This window comes from Heliangelus exortis, chromosome 8 (assembly GCF_036169615.1).
Source record: "Heliangelus exortis chromosome 8, bHelExo1.hap1, whole genome shotgun sequence".
NCBI classification, from domain to species: domain Eukaryota; kingdom Metazoa; phylum Chordata; class Aves; order Apodiformes; family Trochilidae; genus Heliangelus; species Heliangelus exortis.
The window spans coordinates 9,591,460-9,611,660 of NC_092429.1; the positions used below are offsets into that span (position 1 = coordinate 9,591,460).

Here is a 20,201-nt window from a genome sequence, read left to right on the forward strand (position 1 = left end):
GACCCACCGGGGCAAATCTGCCGAGTCATCCTGCCCTTGCAGCCGGCCCGGCCCGGCCCGGGAGGGGTGGAGGCGGCCGCCCCCCACCCCCACCCTCACCCCCACCCCTCGGCGCCGTCTCCTCGCGAGAGCGGGGCGGGTATAAAGGGGGCGGTGCGGGGGGGCTGCGGCATTCGGGCTTCCTGCTGCGGCGTGGTGTGACCTCGGCGGCTCTTTGTGTGAGTGCGGGGAGAGTGTTTGCCGTGGGGGGGAGGTTGTATGTGCTCCGTTGGGGTTTTGCACGGTGCGTTTTTCTCTCTTTATTTTATTTTTTTATATATATATTTTTGTTAGGTTTTTTTAATGGTGGTGGTGTTTGTCTTGTTTTCCCCTCCCCCTTGGCGCGGATGGGGTCTTGCGCGGAGCGTGCGGGGCGAGCTCTTCGCTCTCTGCAATCCGCCCTCTTAGGAGTGCTCAGCGGGGTCTGCCGCTTTCTTCCTTTTTTTAGTGTGTCCCCCCCACACTTTTTTTTTTTCTTGAGGCGGGGGAGGGGATAGATAACGCTTTCCTACGTGCCGTCTTTATCAGCTCTCCCCGCCGTGCTCACGGGGCGGAGCCGCAGGGTGATCTCGGGGGGAGCGGAGCGGCCTCGCCCCCTCCTTCCCGCCCTTCTGGGCTGGAGCCTGCGGGTCGGCATCTCGCTTCGAAGGCCTTGAAAATACAAAAAAAAAAAAAAGCCCTGGGTTCACCTTGGTGGGGGCATGCACTGAGCAGGTGTCTCTGTCGCAGAGCAGTGTCGCTGCGCAGGCGAGTGCTTTGATCGCGCTTTGTAGCTTTTTTTTGTCTTTCCAGTTGCAAAAAGAGTTTTGTGGTCTGAGTTTATCTGTCTGCGGTGCAATCGAACGGAGGAGAGCTGTGGCAATAGCTCTCTTTTCTGACCGCGGCTCGGTAGCTTAACCACATTTTTGTGACGGTCTGAGGGGTAACTCATGTGGAGGGTGTGTGTTCTAAGGTGGTGTGTTCTGAATTGGCCTTTGACTTTTCTTCCAGGTGTCCTAAAGGTATGAATTGCTAAGAGTGCAGGCCTGGCGTGTTATAATTGCAGTTTGACGGTAATTGCAGCCGTGTGCGGCTGTAAGCAACTGGAAGATACTCTGACCTGATTTAAGTGTGCTTGAGAGGCAGCGTCCGTCTCCTTTCCCTTAGAATGAGAGGAAATATCATAGCGAGCTGAGGTGTTCCACTGTGTGTTGGGAAATGCTGTGGCTGAATATCCCAGCAGAACATGTGAGAACACATGCTAACCCTGCTTGGAAAGCAGTCATGTTGGTGGGTTGCTCTGAGGAAAGCAGATGGTTTTCTTGCAGTACAAGGCATCTGAAACCTCCTGCAGATATTGAAGATTTCCATGTTACCTAAAAAGGGGGTGATAAGTTTTGGTTTAGAAGGGGGGGGAAGGAAGGAGGTATTAAAGAGATTCTTGCAACTTTTATTTAACATTGCTTCAACAACATATTCCAGGGGATTGCTGTTAGAATAAGCATAGGAGCAGCATAGCACTCAGCAAAAGGATGACCTTGGGCTTGAGTAACGGAAAATAATGTAATTCAGGCACAAAGTGGAGGTTCATGCACTCCAGACATACAGCTGTTACAAGATAAAACCCACTGGAGGCATCTCAAATATTGTGCAGTGGCTGTTCCCTCATCCCTCTTACAGAACTGTAGTATGAGTTGCACCTGCATCTATGTGTGGTGTGTGACAGAGGTATTATTGATGTCTTCCTGCTAAATTCTTTCCATACAGTTTTATGAATACTCCTAAATTCTTCCCCTCTTCATTCATAAGTCTCAATCCCAGTCTGTGCAGATGGAGAATTAATCCTGGGATGAACATGGAGATAAAGATCTTTGTAGCAAAAGGTGGTAAAAAACACCAAACATGTTGGAACTTAAAAATGGAGACTACTGTCTATGTAACTGTCAGGGTACACAAGAGAGACTTCCGGAGATAAAACTTACTTGGATTGAGGCTAAATGCTTGATTTTTGGGCTGGTTCTCTGGGAGAAAAGTGGGGAAGAGAAGGAGCCAGGAAATGAGGTGTTCTCAAACTATTTTTTTTTTAATAGCTTTGTGCCTTGCAGAGAGAACTTGGAAGAATCCTTGAATCTCAGCTTTCCTTAGCAATATGACATCGATGCTAACTTCAGAGGCTTTCATCTCAAAGGCAGATAGTGCTTGTAGCAGTGTATAGCATGACTTAAAGTGAAATAATGTTTAAAAAGATTGAGTTGAGGAAACAAGATTCATAAAGTCAACTGTTTGGAAACTGAGCTCTGGAAATAACAGGAATTCTAAAGTGATATACTGCATTCCCAGACTGAGCAAAAATACTATGAGGGTGTATTACAAATGACTGGCCTTTCAGGGCAGGCAGCCAGAAGTAAAGTTCTTGTGTCCTTGTATACCCTCTTACTCGTTTTTGATAGACTTGGGAAGGAAATGACCTGGCTGTATAGCTTGAAGACTTTGAAGTTCTAATTACTGATACAGAATCCAGTTCCCATGTATACCATGAGGCTTTCTAGTTGCAAATAAAACAAAGCTTAATTGTTTGAAGAGCTAAAGTGTGGTAAAGCAGAGCACTGTTTTCTGGAGATTAGCAACATTCTTCTGGAATCAATAGAAATAAAGTTTTGAGGTCTTACATTCTTTGTAAGCTTGAACAAAGGTCTTGTGAAGTTTTAAAACCCAGACTTTCTAACTTACTTGCTGAGTGGAACTGGAAGACTTACTGACTACTGCTAGAACTCTAGAGGGTTATCCCTTTCCCAAAGAGTGGCAAGCTGTTGGTAGTCAAAGAAAACCATTACTGGAGATATTGGAAGATCAATGAGCCCTAGATCTTGAAGTGCCTGTAATCTAAGTAGTGGTTTAGTCTGGATATCTAGGCTGTGATTATTGAACTGCATCTTACTGTGTTGCTTCAGGAAAAAATTGCATTTTGACTGGACTATCCAAGTGATGTAGCTAAAACTAATTTCACTGTTTAACATGTGTTGCAAGATCAAGTGCTGATAAACTGTCTTCAGTTGTCAATCTAAATTGATAAGATTGTTTGAATAAATGCTTATTTCCAGGTGTAAATATACTATTATCTAAGATGTATTGTTATTAACTCTTGCCTAGATTAAATCAAGATGTCTTCAGGAAAGGCTTTCATTGGAAAACCAGCCCCTGACTTTACTGCCACGGCTGTAATGCCTGATGGACAATTTAAAGACATCAAACTCTCGGACTATAAAGGTAAGTTTATGTGCTTATCTAATTACACACATATAATCTGCCCATATGCAGGAGTGTAGAGCATCTAAGTATACATCTTTTATGTGATTTTGAAGTAAATTTGATTTTGAAGTAATGGTGACCATTTGGTAGTAGAGTGAAGTAAACAACTTTTGCAGTGGCTGAGTGGTAGTCAAAGTGTTCTTGGGAAGCAGTAATCAATAAGCAGCATATCTGAATGTTCCAGGTATGGTAATTGCTGCTGATCATAAAAATCCTCTAATCCTGAATCAGGCTTATTTATCCTGACTCTCAAACTATGCGACTGTAATGTCTCCAAAGTACTGCAAAGAACAGCAAAATATTTTTGAAGGTTTTCTGTCAATGGAAAGTAGATTCTGTCCTCTAATCAATAAAGTTTCTTTCTCTAAAGTGTGGGCAAATTGCTTGTCTTGCCAAAAAAGCTTACTGAAGTCAAAGGGAGAGCCTGAATCATTTATGTACTAATGTGGGTATTTTCAGAAATACATTTCTAACTGGAAGCTGTGGACCTCAGGCTGCATGAGGGTGTTGAGATGGGCATAGACTAGTCACACATTCAATAAATGTCTCCTTGTAGCCTTTCAGAGCTGTGGCTTTTCTGCAGTCTTTGGGAGTAGACCCAAAAAATATGTATTCTGTCAGATTTGACAGTCTGGTTTTCTAAATGTTGGTTGGGTAAGCTTCTGTGTTAGGATCTGTAGAATGGCCTTGAAGAGTGTTGGAAGTGTAAGTTCTCTGGGTGCTTTGTGGGCATGCCACCTATATAGTGAGACTTGAAATAAAGGTATCTCTAGTTTGCCATTTAATCTTTAAAGCTTATGTTGAATCAAGCCCTTTCTCCTGTGTGTGTTTGGCTGGTTGATATTGAATAGGACAAATCTTCTGAAGGAAAGACTAACTGGTTGTACTTTTCTTCTAGGAAAATATGTTGTATTCTTCTTCTACCCCCTGGACTTCACTTTTGTCTGTCCAACTGAAATTATTGCATACAGTGATAGAGCTGATGAATTCAAGAAAATTAACTGTGAAGTAATTGGAGCTTCTGTTGACTCTCACTTCTGTCACCTTGCCTGGTAAGAATCACCCTTCTAACCTAATTAAATGTTCTGCCAAGTTTCACTTCTTGCATGAACTGAATTCTGAGTGTATTCAAACTTGCTTATTGAATTAATAAATAAGAGCACTTGAAAAGTGCTGGTCATGCCAGGTGCTTCTGAACAACTGAGCATGATGTTCAGTTCTTCTTTTGCCTCATGGCAGATGAGAATGATACTGCTGAAGGGGTCAGCTGTTGTAACTTATCTACTTCCCATATTCTTAACATTTACATTTCTTTCTTTCAGGGTCAACACTCCTAAGAAACAGGGTGGTTTGGGTACTATGAAAATCCCACTGATTTCTGACACAAAGCATGCCATTGCCAGAGAATATGGAGTACTTAAAGAGGATGAAGGTATTGCATACAGGTAATATGCAAGAAGGTAAACTTGAACAAGTCTTCCATTGTAATATATTGAGCATGTCAGATGAACGCACTTGAATACCTGCAGCAAACTGACCCTCTTAGCTATTCTAGATGTAAAGTGCTTCAGGCTATCAAACACTTCTACAAGGGCAGATGCTACTTAGTTTCTGTTAGTGTTTAGACCTTTTGTGATTTTGATAGGCTAGGTAGGTGCCTGCTGCTTCCTTTTGAATACCCATATGCACAGCACAGGAGTCTCATGCAGGTGAGTTTCTGCAGACATTGGTTATGCAAGACCTACATAGTAATGAAAGTGATTACAGGTATTTAGTCTGGTGATTACAGTTTATTAAAACCCAGACCTTAACTTGTAGCTGACTGAGCTAAAGTTGCTGAGAGAGCTTCACTTTTAACTCTTCACATGACTTGGGAGGACTAACATGTTGAGCCATGGATGGGCTGGGTTGTTGGGAACTGTGTAGGTTTTCTTTGTAATAATTTCTCTCCAATTAACATTTTTCCTTGGGTTTGTCTTCAAATTTATTTTTCCAGTAGTATCTAAAATAGAAAGTGTTGTGCTGTATTAGTGTGACTTACCTTCTGTCCCTCCTAGTTACTGCTGAAAGCTTTCAGCTGCTGATGTTTGTGCTATGCATACACCAAAGGCATTAGTTTTTAGGAAGATATCAGTAATACTGGGTGATGCAACTTTCTGCCATACTAGAACACTGAATTAAAGTTTTTGAAACTCACTTCAGTCTAATGAGTCTTTTTCAAAGGCTTTTAACATTCGGGTTTATTTCTTTTTATTAGGGGCCTCTTCATAATTGATGAGAAGGGGATCTTGAGGCAGATAACAATCAATGATCTGCCTGTTGGCCGTTCTGTTGATGAAACCCTTAGGCTTGTCCAGGCCTTCCAGTTTACAGATAAACATGGAGAAGGTGAGAGTTCTTCCTCTTTCTAATACTTTTTTTTCCTAGGGAACAGTATTAACTAGGCAGGTTAAATAAAGTTTTACCAAAAGGTACATTTATTGATCTGTGTGCAGATCAATAGTGCCTCTTGAAGTGCAGCTGGTTGTGTAAAGCTACGTGTTGAAGGATTCCATAGTGCTGTATTTATGCTATTGTAGTTAAATTTCCATTGATTACTTGCTAAGATTAAAACACCACTTAAATTTGGTGCTTGATGTCCTGTTGAGCAGTTCTTTGGAATAGACACAGAAAATACTTGAAATAGAAATAACGAATGTGTAATTGCTTTGCTGGCAAGGGTAAGCATAACTTGGGACTCTGCTCTCAGATTTGGTAAGTTGAGATTGTTGGTGCTAATCCCATGTTTAAGTAGTGTGTTAGACAAAATTTACACTCCTAGGAATCCTGCTGATCTTTGTGTCCATGTGTAATGAGGGAAAAATGGATGAGAGTCTGTGCTTTAGGTCAAGAGCGATAAGGTGCTTGAGGCTGCTAGCTTTTTTTGTGGGATTTAAAAACAAGGCAGTGCAGATGATAGGTTTGAATCAGGTTGTGGAAACTCAAAATTGTTATGTAGTTATTAGTAGTCTTTAGCTGTCATAATGATATGTTGCTGATGATCATATTTGACTTGCTTTAAAACTAGTAAATTAATAGCAGATTTAATTAAAACAAGCTGCTATTGTAGCTATGCTGTAGCCTGAAGAGTTCATTGTTTCTGAACTTGTATGCCAACCTCTGTCAGCTGAGGAGATGTCATGAATTTGATGAAACAGTCACATGTCATGCAAATGAAGCCTTTGGGTGTTTACTATTCCCTGGAAAAGTCAAAAGCTGGCAAAAGCTTTGCCTCCAGAGTTGCCTAAACCAGGATAGACCAGAATGTGTGCAGCAACACTCAGAAGCTGCAAATGCTAATGCTAATGTTGGCAGCCTTGTGTGGAGCACACATTAAATCTTGCACGGCTGTATGGAAAGACAGCTCCAAAAAATGCTGCTTAGGAGTCACTGCCACTTTGAGGCCTGTGCAACCTCTGCATCTTGGTGGCCTTTTGATAGCCATATAGGGGAACTAGAGACAGTTTGCCCCCTCCTCTGTTAAACTGGAGAATGGGATAATGGTTAATTAAAATTAAGGAGGGCAGACACAACTGCATCTAGGGAGAGAAAGGTACTCTAATAGCTGTAAAGCCTTCTGATTCAGGCTGCTGGAGTTGGTGTTACCTTGCTGTCCAACTTCTATGAATCTTGTAAGGAAACTGGGAAGGAGTGAATGTTAAAGGGCCCACTGCTCCATGGGCAATCACCTGCTTCCTTGGGTGCTACTATCAAGTGAACAAATGGAAATGAGTAAAATAATGTCACACTGAATTATGTACTTTAATATGATGCAAGAAGTATACATGTTCTGAGTTGTTTAGTTTGCTTTAATATTGTGTAAAACATGTTCTGCAGGAGCAGCTGGTAAGACTTAAACATTCTTGTCATTTCAGTGTGCCCAGCTGGCTGGAAGCCTGGCAGTGACACAATCAAGCCTGATGTTCAGAAAAGTAAAGAGTACTTCGCCAAGCAGAAATAAACTTCCAATCTGAGTGGAAATAAGTATGCCTTACATAAAGCATCAGTTACTGAACTTTGACTAAGTCATTGCATCTGAGTCAAGGGATCATGCTGTAGGTATAAACAGTAACTTTTTTACTTGAAGGAAAGTTTGTCCTGTTGACACTACCTTCGTAGAAAATCTTAATGGTCAATATCTGTACATCAAGTGCTGTTGACTTTAGTGACAATGCAGTGTATGTTGTTAGCCATGTGTCGCATATAGAGCGGTGGCATCCTTTTGTAACTCTATTAAACTTGTGGAAAGATCATACTGTCTACTGTTCTTATGTATAGTCATCAGGAGACCTGAAAGCAATATAGGCTGCACTTCTGAAACCTGTCTGAGTTGTCTATAGACAATCTCAGTTTCTTAAATGCCTTTCACAGCCCCATTAGAATGGAGATACTAACAGTTTTCATGTTGCACTAGTAAAGTACTCTGTATTCTTTGATCTTGCTACTAGGTAACAAAAGTTTGCTATTAATCTGTAAGACATAAGTAATACTGCGGTGCCCCAAGCGGAAGTGTAAATGCAGCTGAGGAAGGCTGGGTGTGTCTGTATGCACTTTGTCAGTTTACTAATTTCTACATCCTTTTTAGTCAAAACTATGACTTAATGCTAAGTTTCTGGGAATCTAATATTGAGTTTGAACATGGTGCAGGAATGTGGAAGACTGGGCTTTCTGGAAAGCAAACTTCCTCGGAGATACAACATTCACCCCTGTCACCCCTATCTGTCACTGTATGGAATGGGAGTGAGAATATGCCAGTTATCCATTACCTTGTAGTCATATGATCAAGATCAAATAGGTGGCACCATAAAAATAGGCTACTCAAATGTGCCCAGCCTTTTCTTTAATCTTTGAACTTAATGATTGTGTGAACTGTAAAACTCAAAGCACATGACTGTCCTGAAGTAACACTGAAATTGTGCCTGCTGGGTAGGTTCATGGTTTGAGGTGGCTTGTAGTAAAATCCTGAACTTCAGAGCTGAGGATTTGGGGAAGGAGCTATTGCCTAGCAATACAAGTGAGTTAGAAGCCTATATGTACCCTTCATGTACCTGTAAAGATTAAACTCTTAAAGACCAAGATCTTTAATTTAACTTAAGCTCTTCAAGTAGTGAACAGGTTCTGTCCTGCTGAAAGTGAGCAATAACAAAGGTGAGGCCCAGGGCTAATGAGTCAGAAGTGAAAGTTGCATTGCCTTGGGTAGGAAGCTTGTCAAGTGCAATTGAAAAAAAAATCTTTTTGCAGAAGCTGTGCTACCAAATACTAAAATAGCTAATCCTCTGGGTCTTGCTTAAGTGACACAAATCTTCTTAAGGTATGTGAAAGCGATGCGTTGTTACATAATTTTTGCTTAATATTTAAAATGAAAATTATTTTCCTTAGGATAACAAATCAGGCTAGCATCGTAGGGTGGCATTGAGAAATAACAGGAGCAGTTATGTATGATATATATAGTTCAAGGTAAGTGAATGACTCCTAACTTGAGCACAAAAATTAGCTTTATCTATCAAAGTTACTTTCCTGTCAAATGAGAAGAGGTAAAATTGGGGCTTATCTAATGTAAGACCTTAGCTGTATCTAGCTGTTTTAGCCTTGAAATGTTACAAGCTTGATTACAGCAGTTTTTCAGAGGACACAGTATGAGTGTTCTCTAGAATGGGGAACTTCACTCTGAAACTAAACTGACTTCTGGTCCCATTCTGAATTAAAATTGTGTTGTCTGGGCCTTTATTTCCTATAGTGGCACATGGAGTCGAACTCGTGATTGTGTGGCAAATAGCCCCGTGCTGCGCAGACTCGCAGCTTTTATTAGTGACCAAGTTCATCCCCACACCGCTATAGAAGCATCTCTCAAATCTATAAGTGTGTTCACAGTTCAAATGTCAACAATGTTTAAAACGGACGGGCTTAGTTTCTCTCCTGCCTACCCCTTGTCAGGGGGGATAAAGGTGGGGTTTTTTTTATCGCATTCTGCTCTTGCCGCTCACTCCCAAAAGGCAGCGGGGGAGTCACCATGCTCCCATCCCAGGCCCTCAGGGGGACCACAGGGTCTGACGCCTCCTTCGCTCCCTTCCCCCCGCCCCCTTCCTCCCCTCAGCGGAGGCACCGCCCGCGCTTCTCCAACCGCCGCCACGCGGCTCGAGCGCGCAGGGGCCGCCGATTGGCTGGGAGCGTGGGCGCGCGGGCGGACCCCGCCCCCTCCCCTGCGGGGCGTTCCTCGCCCTGAGGCGGCGGGAGGAGCCGCTGACCCCCCGTGGGAGTACCCAGGTCTGAATTTATTGAAACAAGTTCTCTATTGTCCCGCGTTCCGTTTGACGCACCGTTTCCTTTGCCTGCTGGTCACTTGGAGACTGGAGTTCTGACAGGAAGATTTTTATTAGCTGTTGACGTTCACCCTCGCTGCTAACACGGTTGGGCTTGCTTCTGCTCTGTTGATACCTAATATTGTCCAGCAACATCTTTCTAATATCTCCGACCTTTCAAGTGCTCCAATAAGAATAGTTATTAGTAGTGTTTACGAGTTTATTTTCCTATTTTGAAAAGCGATCTCTTGGCTACTGAAGTAGCTATTAATTTTAAAATCTGTTACTGAGAAAATGTTACAGTTTAACTGGTCTGCTCCTGACCCACTGGAGTTGGTACACAGAGACACTGCTAACAGCATGTATTTAAACATCATAGCCTCTGGTGAATGACAATGTGAAAATTTAAAACAGCCAAGAAAGAAAATGTCTGTGGGTTAGGAACTGTATTATGTGTTTACACTAAATGATTTGACTGTGGGAATTAATGTTAATAATTGTTTTCTTAGCTCTCCAGCCATGTGCGGCATTTGTGGGAATGTTTGCCATTTTAGTGTTTCCAAGAATGTAACAAAATGGGTAACAGGACCCTTCTTCAAATGAAGAAGGGCTTGGGGTTATTTCTTTGGTTAAACTCAATCCTGATTCAGATGCAGCTTGGAATTTCCTTTAAATGTTCTGGGGCTTATTCCCCATGCCTAGTATTGTGGCATCTTGGACTGGGGTCATTTTTCTAATATTGAATTAACTGCAGTTATTATTGAGAAATGGGTTTTATCCCTATACCAAGATGCATATTTTATTTTCATCACAGTTGTGAACTGGTTTTGCTTTTGTAGTCAGTGGGTGCCATATTTTCCAGTGACATAAAACCATCAGCTATTCTCAGTTTTGGTGACAAGACTTGTAGCTGCTGCAGCATCCTGTACTGCTTAGTGGGATTTTCCCTGCGAGGCATACAGCAGATGCTATTTAGAAGGACAGAACCTTGAATGTGATGTTTGCTTTTTTAAATGCGTGGTAGCACATTTTATTCTAGTTTGGGTGTTTATTGTAAAAATAACCTTGTGTTCATTAATGTCTTCAGACTATCTTACTCAGGATAGTCAAATGAATTACAGGGTTTTTTGCAATACAAAACAGTGTATCAGACTTAAATTCTGTGGTGTTTATTATAGAATATATAGAATATGATTTTCTTAATATTTGACATAGAATCTCTTACTATATTTTGTACATACCTTATGAGTATGTTATTCCAAAATTAACAATTTAACTTAATAATTTAATTTGCATTTATTTTGAGTTATTAAGGAAAAAATTGCTTAGTAATGCTTAAAGAACTAGCACTTTGTTACAAAACATGCTCCTCACTGACTTTGAAAAATATTCTAAAAAGTTAAGTTTAAAAAGCGCTATTTTCTTAACAAGCGCTCCAGCCTTTTTATCAGGCCTTTCATTTGTTTATTGGATTGTCCAAGAAATCAATGCAATTCAAAGTACAAAAGCAAGTAGTTTGCCTCTCACAGGTATTGCAAAACGATGCACTTTGGTTAGGAAAGTATGTTTACAAAAGCCCAGTGATTGTACACTTTAGTAATATTATACATAAGAACAACAGTCATGTAAAGATTATGTTAAAGTAAAGGGGGGTGATGTTACAGAATGGCTTCACAGGACAAACCCTGTGAAAACAGGGTGATTGTGCACAGTGAATGGGTGCTGCACACACTCCTGTAGCTGCAGGAGGCCAGGTTGCCATCGTGCTGGGAACTGTCTGCAGTGTCTGCAGAACACTCTGCCTGTGGTAAGCTCTTCTCACCACACCTAGTGACGATAACGTGAAACTTGGCTCTTCCATCTGAAACTTAAACATTGTACTTATTGTGGGACAGGTATCTCGATTTAAACAGTTTCTGTGCATGATACCATTTGACTATATCTGTATGAATAGGTGAGGTCTTTAAGGTTGCATTTATATAGTTAATAAAACAATATCAATTGAATACTTTTTAATTGTTTTTAATCAAATTAATTTTTCACAAAATATGGTGATTTTAATTTTTATTGCTGTAGGTTTTTTATCTTGGAATAAGAGACTGTTAAAAAAGATTGAAGCAGCAGCGAATAATTCAGGAACACCAGTCAGAACAGTACTGGAAAAAAGGTAATAACATGAAATTAAAACCTGAATCTAGCTTTAAATAAAACCTGAATCTTATTCCTTTAAAAGGAATAAGAGGTTTTATGCATTCATAGAAAACCCAATGACTTTTCATAAATTTGAGATTCTGTAGGGTATTTTTCAACCCAGAAATTTCCCAGGGAAAACCTGGGGAAAAAAAACCCAGGGCAACTTAGTGTAAAGGAGTTTAATTTCCAGAAACTCCAAAGACATAAAAATCAGCTTTCCTTTCAAAATTTCCTTTAGGAAGTGTTTTAAACTTAATGCAGTTAATAAAAATAATTGCTTACTCACTGCATTATGTGCAAACACCAAAAAGAATAAAATGAGAAATGTACTAAAATATTAAGGAATGCCAGGTAAATTACTTTTTGAGGAAGAAGACATTTCAAATACTTTTATACATATATAATCAAACTTTGAAGATTGTGGTATATTTTTGGTGAGATTTTAAACATTCCACTAAAATATCTTGATTGCTCATTCTATGATTTTTGTTTTCTACTGTATTTCCTATTATATTTCAGTTAATGTAAAAAGAAAAACCCAAACAAAACAAACCACCAAACTTGTTCATCTAAAGTGCTGTTTTTCTAAGTATTGTGAACATCTATCTGGTTTTCAGTTACAGAGAGAAAAGGAAAGCACTTTTGTGTTCCTTGGTTCTCTGTTCCCTTCTTGAAGACCAGGAAGGGAAGTGCTCCGTTTGCCTTCTGCAGCAAACATGATTGATGATCTGTCACAGGATATATGACAGGAAACTAACAAGAAAAAAAAGTCTCCTGAAGACACTTGTCCATTTTGGTAGATGAACTTGTGAAAGTTAAGGTTGCAGAGGAGCAGCTGGCTCTCTGCTGCAGTACACTTTCACTTAAAGTAAAACTTTTGGAACTGCTGCCTCTTATATCAGTATTCAAAGTGAACTTTTAAAATGTACTATTAGTATGGGGCTGAACAAGGAGTGCTGATAACCACAGTGATGCTGATCAGTAGCTGTTGCTTCATGTTTTCCGAAATGGGGAACTCCACTCACTTTTTTTTTTTAAAGTCAAATCCAAACCACTTTGCATTTTCAGTAATTTAGCCCATGCTGAATAGTAGCTACACCACTGATAACTTCAGTCACAAATTAATAAAAGAACACACAATGAATAAAATTGTGCTTCTGACCCACAGGAGGGCAATGTAGCCCTGCTAAAAAAATATACAAAGAACCAAATCTTAAAGGAAACTAACCAAACAAAAAAACCCAAAGAGAACACTACTCTAAGTTTAGTTATTTTTGTCTGACACACCAGCAAAACCTCTTTAGTCTTCCATAGTTTAGAGGAAAACAGGACTGATACAAGCCAGCCTTTTTACAGAAGAAGGAAATAAGGCAACTGTCAGGAACTCAGTTAGCCAAACTCTACTTCATACCCCAAACAAACATTAGTGCTTAACCTTGTGCCACTGAGATGTAACTGATAAAACTGTTAGGGGAAAAAAAGTCTTTTTCCCTTTCTGAGCAATGAGCCAGATGGGTCCTTGTCACCAGATTAGATTGTGCTTTGCATTTAATCAGTATGTTCTGTCTCATCCTTAATCTTCATTAAAATCTCAGTTATTCTAAGGTTCTAGATGTGAAAAGAAATTTTAACTGTAGGAGAAGATAAATTATGTGCATGAAAATGTTACAAATTTTTTTCTCCAATAGACTTTTCTTTTGAAATATACTGAAGATCTTATTGCTAAAATTGAATTTAAATTCAAGTAACTTTTAACTTCTTTTTACTAATGAGCTATTGAATACTCACCTTTCTGGTTATATTGAGAAAAACATACTTTAGTATATGTTTAAAAATTAGGATTTACTGAAAAACTTAATTGTCTAAAAATGTAAAATGTGATACTTGAACTAGTAAATCTATTTAAGTATTTTCAGTTTCTTGACTGACACTTATAAGTGCTGAAAATAAGAATGTCTTCACAATGCCTCAGGATCCAAGAATGATCTATTATGCATCATGTCTGGTCTTGTCCCAGGAGTGACAAGTCAAACCTCACAGGCTTCAGTTTTGTAAGACAAAGCCCATTATACTCCAAGCTGCAAGGAAAAAACTGGCTGTGGATCTGTCACCTGGCTAAGAGAAAACCAGTTAGAACCAATCCAATTAACTCCAAAGTTACTGTTGCAAGAATGGTATGCTACTACGTATTTGTACTCCATTCTTCCTGATATAAATATATTTCCAGAAGCACAAAAAACACAGATTTGACCTTATTGTGACTCAGCATTCACTAATGTGTTTTAACAAAAATTCTAGCAGTTACAGGTATTGCTTAAGTTACTGAGAGAAAATCCCTCAAATATCAGTTATTTTTTGCTGCACATAATGAATTTTTGTCACTGCAAGAACAGAGAGAACAGATCCAGGATCTTGTCTTAGGTAGCTCACTATTTTCAGTACAGGTTAAAAACATCTTTAACACCACTTTAACATCTTTAGCCCTCCACAAGTTAATTGCATTGCTTAAATAAAGATAGTTAGTACTGAAGATTACAATTTTGTATATTTTATTAATCAAAATACAACGTGAAGATAAATTAGAAAAACTGAAATGAAATGGCCTTGGTAACTGCTTGATAAATTAACTAAGTAGAAGTTAAATCAATATCAAAAATACTTTAAATTATAATGTAAAAAAATAAATCCAATTTCATTCTGTATTTATCCTTCTAAAAGAATCAGTTATTTTGTATATATTACTAATATGAACTATTAGCTTAAGCCCCTGTTGCAGTTCACCTGGGAAGTTCTGGAATGTCAAAAGAACATTTTAACCAGAAGTAATACTATAACAAAAGATCAGAATTTAAACAAATTAAATTTTGCTTAAATAAATAAAAAACCCCCACAATACCACTGTCACAGAGTAAGTCAGGTGTCTGCCTTAGTCAGATGTGGTGAACAAAGCATGGAAAGCAACAAAGAGTGTTTTGTAACAGCAAATACACTGAACAAATCCAGCGACCACGTGCCCATTACTCTGTTCACAGGAAAACAAACATGCTGAATTTTGATTATCCTTAGTATATAGATGATGAAAAATTGTATCCAGCAGTGACTTACTGTGAGGGCAACCTTAGTTTTTGCATCTCCAAAACATATGAGGAATCACAAAGTATAATAAAATGAAAGGGCTCAGTTCTGTGAAGTGAGTATTTTTGCATCATCACACTGATAGCAAGGAAAGGTAAAAAGTGCTTGGTGATTCACAGTATCACACTGCAGTCAAGTAACATGACTTGCACAAAATATTATTCTAATTTATTATGTTATTTTAATTCATGAGCCTCAAAGTGCTTTCAGATAAATTAATTCCTGATTACCAGTGCCACTGTAACCGATGAACAAATCTAACATGACAACGTAATGGAAGATAAAATGTTTGTCTCAAGATGTTTTATCCAGCAATATTATAAGTAACATCAACATTTTGTCTCATTTTTCTCTGTGTGGTTGCCTATGCATGTGACAACATTTCATGCAATGGTTTTTATGTGTGTGCACATTTGAGATCTCCCCCATAGGGACAGTCCAACAGGTAAGGAGGGTAGTAAAAATGCAGTGGGAGGTGTGTGCTGGCATGGCACTGAAAAATATTCTAAATTCAAACCTTATCTTCCTTACAAAAAGGTCAGGAGGATTTTTCCAGGATATTACCTTAATATGAGTAGAAACTTGACTCACACAGACATTATTCAGCACCTTACTGAAGCTTTTAGTCATCTGCTCTATTCAATGGGTAAGAGCTTACAGTTAACCTGAAGATGTCTCCTTGTTCTGAGAAGCTGACCCCGGGTTAAGAGGAAATGTATGGGACTTGAGCAGTGACCTTTGTACTGTCCCTTTCCCTTGCATAATTACCCAGCCAGGAGGTGGCTGCTCTTGGCTGCATTTTCCTCATGTACTCCATGTACAGGACTGCATTACTCAATTACACAATCTCTGGAGAATTTTCTTTTGGATGTTAAGGAAAGGAGATATTAAAAGATTTCTAATTCTAAACTAAGTTAAGCCAGCTTCACTGCAAGTGAAGGAATACAGGGCAAATTTTCTCTCTGAGGAAAGCAAGAGTGAAGAAACTGAAAACTTATTCCTTAGGGAGAGTTGTAACACAGGGTAATAAAATGCTGGCTACATAAAAAAAAAAAAAATCAAAGAAAAAAAATCTGCCCTAATTCAGATGAAAAAACTAGATTTTGGAGTACAATGACTGAAGATTAACTTTTTTTACCTTGCATGGAATAAAACCAAACACTTGGCAAGAAAATTCTTGAGAAAAAAAAAAGACTTCTCTAGTAAGCAGCACGAGTTTTCCATTTGCCAGGGGTGTCTGAATTTTTTCCATCCAAAGGCCAGTCTTATGACACCATCAAAAAGACACCAAATTGGCAACAGCACAGAGCAGACTGCTCCTGCCTTCCTCCAGACTCCAAGTGCTATGCTGCAGCTCTTCCTTTTTACTCTGGGAAGCTGATGTTTGGATTGAGATGCTGCACGTGCTGCTTGGATTTGCCATCTCTGTACGAGCACACCACCTGCTTCAGAACCTTGGAAAAGAAGGTGCTGATGAATCCCACTTTGCTTGCCCTCTGCGCCTCTGTAGAGCTGGGTTACTCAGTGAAATGTGCTTCTCTGGACTTCTTTTAGCCCAAGCAGCCTCAATCTCCCTGCTGGAGGAGTTGCAAAGTAGGCTTTTTGCTCCTCTGAGTACCTTTCCTTCACTTCAATTATGTCCCTGTAGCGTCCATCCTGCCAGTGAAAAGTGAATTGCTCCAGCAACTCGATTCTTTTTTCCTCTGTACTCACACAGTCAACAGGGGCAGACTGTTCCAGAAATGGTACCTGAATATCTGGGAACAGGAGGAGACCCCGGATAGCAAACCAACCTCCATACTTCGGATGGATGCATACACCATAGATCTTCTGGAAAAAGAAAAATCCAAGATGTCTCTAGTAATGGTTAGAGTTCAAGTATCAAGCTTTGATGCTTGTTCTCACACTCTGAGCCCTCTGTTGGAGTGCTACAGAGAAGAAAGGAAAGCTCAAAGCATTGCATTTCATTTTCCTGTGCCTACACTCACGACCTTGTAATGTGGAGAGAGGTCTTTTTTTGAAAATCTACCAACTAATCTAACAGAAATTAATCACAGTGGAATATTTTTTTTCTATTTATAATGCTTTAAGCAACAAGTCTTTGACATTTATTCTCCTAAGTAGGTTTCACAGATCAAGATATTCTTCTCCATGTGTCTATCTCCCTACCACCCTGAACAATTGTGGAAACTTCCAATTCCTGTCTGAAACTTTATACGTGAAATACATTTATATGTATCTGGACTCTCTGTTTTCCTGCAAGAAGAACTAGCGAGTAAACAACAGCTGTACAATTCAGTGACTGCAGTTTGGTTGTTCTTCCCAGACTGAGTTTCTGCCTCACCTTTTTTCCCCAAGGATCATGCTTTACATCCTTCCTTTGGTAGTAATATGCAGCTCCAGCAACGTGAGCAGCTGTCTGTGCCAAGAACTTGGGCTTTCGGCTTGGCAGGATCTCATAATCAAAGATGATGTCCACCTTCTGGCCAGGAAATTTCTGGGAAAATTAAAAAAACATCAGCCCAGGTTGATGGAGGAAGATTTGCCTCTACAGAGTTACTGGATACAAGCACATCAGGCAGATGGGAGGCCTGCATGTAATGCTGTACCCTTACTTCTAAAGAGCAAGGGCAGCAACCTTGGTCACCTTTGTGTTACTGCTCAACCTACCTGGTTATATGCCACAATAGTAAAAGGGAATGGGTATTTCAGGTCCTTACCTCCTTCACAGATGACAAATGATGAGAGACACACTGATCCACGGGATCCCTGGTTATTTTTAGCCGTTCTTTTTTCACAAAAGGTTTAAGGGCTTTGTCAAACATTGAAGGCGTGCTTAGGACCACGAAGGCCAACGTGTCATCTGGGTAGGGGAGATGAAAGGCTGGCGGGAGAACAGCATTGTACCATCCAACCTTCCAAAGAAAAACAAATCTCCATTAAAACAGGGAATGTGCTCTTTTGCTAGTGGGTGTGAAGGAATTTCAAAAAGGGGAAAGAAGTGTAGCCACCTTCATTTGCAACCCAGACATGAAGCTTGCCTAGTGCCTTCCATTCAAACCAAATTGTTTTGCATACAGGGATTTAGTATCTGGAAGCTGTACCTTGATGTGAGAGATAAGAATCATCCACTGCATCCAGCTCAAGAACTCCCTTTATCCAACTCTGCTTGGAAACCATGGAGGGAAGTGTAAGCAACCAGTCTTGCCAATGCAAATAAGATGTTTTGGCTGAGATAAAGCTTTTTCTCAGCATTGAACAGATAGAAATAGGTGCTTCTGTTTTACTCATGTGACAAGTTGCATGATTTATTTCTTCATCAGGAAATATTTATGTGTGGAAATGAAGGATCTGAAAGTCCTGCCAGTGCTAGAACCCCCAAGAACTGTCAGCAGTAGCACATGGATTGTGACACAGCCACGTTTTTATATTTATTTTCAAGGCTAGATGTGTTATAGCATATAATCTGAAAATGCAAAATATAAAATATCAGTGAAATTAACCCAGAAGTGACTTTATATGTCACAGTGGCAACCAATATGGAAACACAGAATGAAAACTATGTCTACTATAAGGATACATTCTGAAGTCAACCCCAAAGTTTAATTAGTTTTGTGGCTCTTGTTTAAGATGCTGAATAGAGATGTTACAAGAAACTACAGATGTGAAACTAAGGTCTGCTGATTTCCCAGTAGGCACCAGTAAGCACAGCAGGATTGGTTGTATGAGAACATCTACAATGAGACAGAGCACTGTGAGGTTTCCCTCTGGAAGCTGTTAAAGTCTTTTTGGTCTGGGTTCTGCCCTTAGTCCTGCTGCTGTGTTTTGGGAAAGTGGCATTAAATTCTTCGCCAAATTCTGGAAGTTTCACTTCTCTCAGTGCCTCATTCCCTTTGACTTTGTCAGATCAAGAATACAGCAGGAAATACAAATAATTTCAGGTGACAGAATACGATGTTCCCCAAAGAAGGGAATGCCATGTTTACTGTAGAATGATTTGTATTCAACTGCAGACCTGGATTTGAGATTGCAGACTCATTTCTTGCAGATTCCCCCTGGGGAGACCAAAGAAGGAACCCTTAGGTTTTGATGGAACTGAGCATACCCAGTTCCACACGGGACAGTGGGAGCGGCTGCCTCAGCTGTGAGGGGGAGACCCCCTGCAGCGGGAAGAACGAGCAGGGTGCCCGCAGGCCATTTGCACACACAGATGAAGTCAGTCACCCGCACTGGATGCAGAGATGTTTCTACATTTAAAATTGGAGCTTGCCGAGGGGACTTTATGCCAAAGGCGCACGGTGTATCTTTAACTTTCCTGACCTTAACAGGACCAGCGTGAAGGACACGAGCAAACCTCCAGCTCGCCCGGGGCTCCGCGGTGTCGCGGCACAGCAATGACTTTCATCTGCTTTACGGGCCGGACTACGCTAATGAACCCGAGTTCATTAACACGGCTCCTCAGAAGCATTCCCAGCCCCAGCCCAGACGCCGGTCACCGGCCGCCCCATTCCTCCCCCTCGCTCCGGGGCCCGTTCTGCCTGTGTGTGTGGCGCGGGCGGGAGCCTGGCCAGAACAAACCTCCCGAGCTGCCGGGGCTGAAACGGGGAGCACTGGATCAGAGCCGCTTCGCTTCGGGCCGGTACCAACCCCCTCGGGCCCGGCCCCGCAGCGCCGCCGTCCCGAACCCCCTCCAGCCCCGGGGATGGTGACGTTGCTCTGAGTGACGTCTGCGCGGGCGACGTCACGGCGAGCCCCGCGTGACGCCGGTACCTTGAAGGCGTGCACCTCGAAGCCGAAGGGGCCCAAAGCGTCGCGGATCCGCTCCGCCACGCGCCCCTCCATGCCCGCTGCGCGGGAGCGGGAATTTGGGAATTCGGGAATTCGATAGCACTCCAGCGCGCGGCCGCGCCCGGGGCACTATGGGAGGCACGGCGGAACTACCCCCCCATCCCTGCATCCGGCACACCGCTGCGTCTCCTAGGAGACGGGTCCGCCGCGCAAGGCACGCTGGGATTTGTAGTGCGCATCCCCCCTCCCCTCCGGTGCTGGGCGCCTGACGGGGACTCCATGTCCCGGCGGGCCCCGCTCGGGGGGACCTGTGCGGCCTGAGGGGCGGGGGCCGCGGGCAGGGACCGCCGCATTGCCCCCTCGGTAAGCTGCGGGGGGGTGTGGAAGAGCGCGTAGGGGGACTCTGTCGGCAGGGTGCTG

At 41.3% G+C, this 20,201-nt stretch overlaps 2 protein-coding genes across 3 annotated transcripts; one reads left to right on the forward strand and one right to left on the reverse strand.

Annotated features, from left to right (window-relative positions):
- The first annotated feature begins 10 nt into the window (after positions 1-10).
- On the forward strand, positions 11-7,619 carry PRDX1 (peroxiredoxin 1). The gene is made up of 6 exons (XM_071750284.1): positions 11-218; positions 3,169-3,285; positions 4,226-4,379; positions 4,650-4,772; positions 5,585-5,715; positions 7,242-7,619. The coding sequence occupies exons 2-6, from the start codon at positions 3,180-3,182 to the stop codon at positions 7,325-7,327; spliced, it is 600 nt and encodes a 199-aa protein (XP_071606385.1). The 5' UTR covers positions 11-218; positions 3,169-3,179; the 3' UTR covers positions 7,328-7,619.
- A 6,771-nt stretch (positions 7,620-14,390) lies between these two features.
- Positions 14,391-19,918, reverse strand: MMACHC (metabolism of cobalamin associated C). Of its 2 annotated transcripts, XM_071750283.1 has the most exons (5): positions 19,764-19,883; positions 18,098-18,158; positions 17,714-17,908; positions 17,338-17,490; positions 14,391-16,823 (listed from the first exon to the last, which is right to left on the reverse strand). In XM_071750283.1, exons 2-5 carry the CDS (start codon positions 18,128-18,130, stop codon positions 16,515-16,517), a joined length of 690 nt encoding a protein of 229 aa, XP_071606384.1. In that variant the 5' UTR covers positions 18,131-18,158; positions 19,764-19,883; the 3' UTR covers positions 14,391-16,514. The 2 variants fall into 2 exon arrangements, with proteins under 2 accessions (XP_071606384.1, XP_071606383.1); XM_071750282.1 differs by lacking the exon at positions 18,098-18,158 and having other exon boundaries at positions 19,764-19,918.
- Between the last annotated feature and the right edge of the window lie 283 nt (positions 19,919-20,201).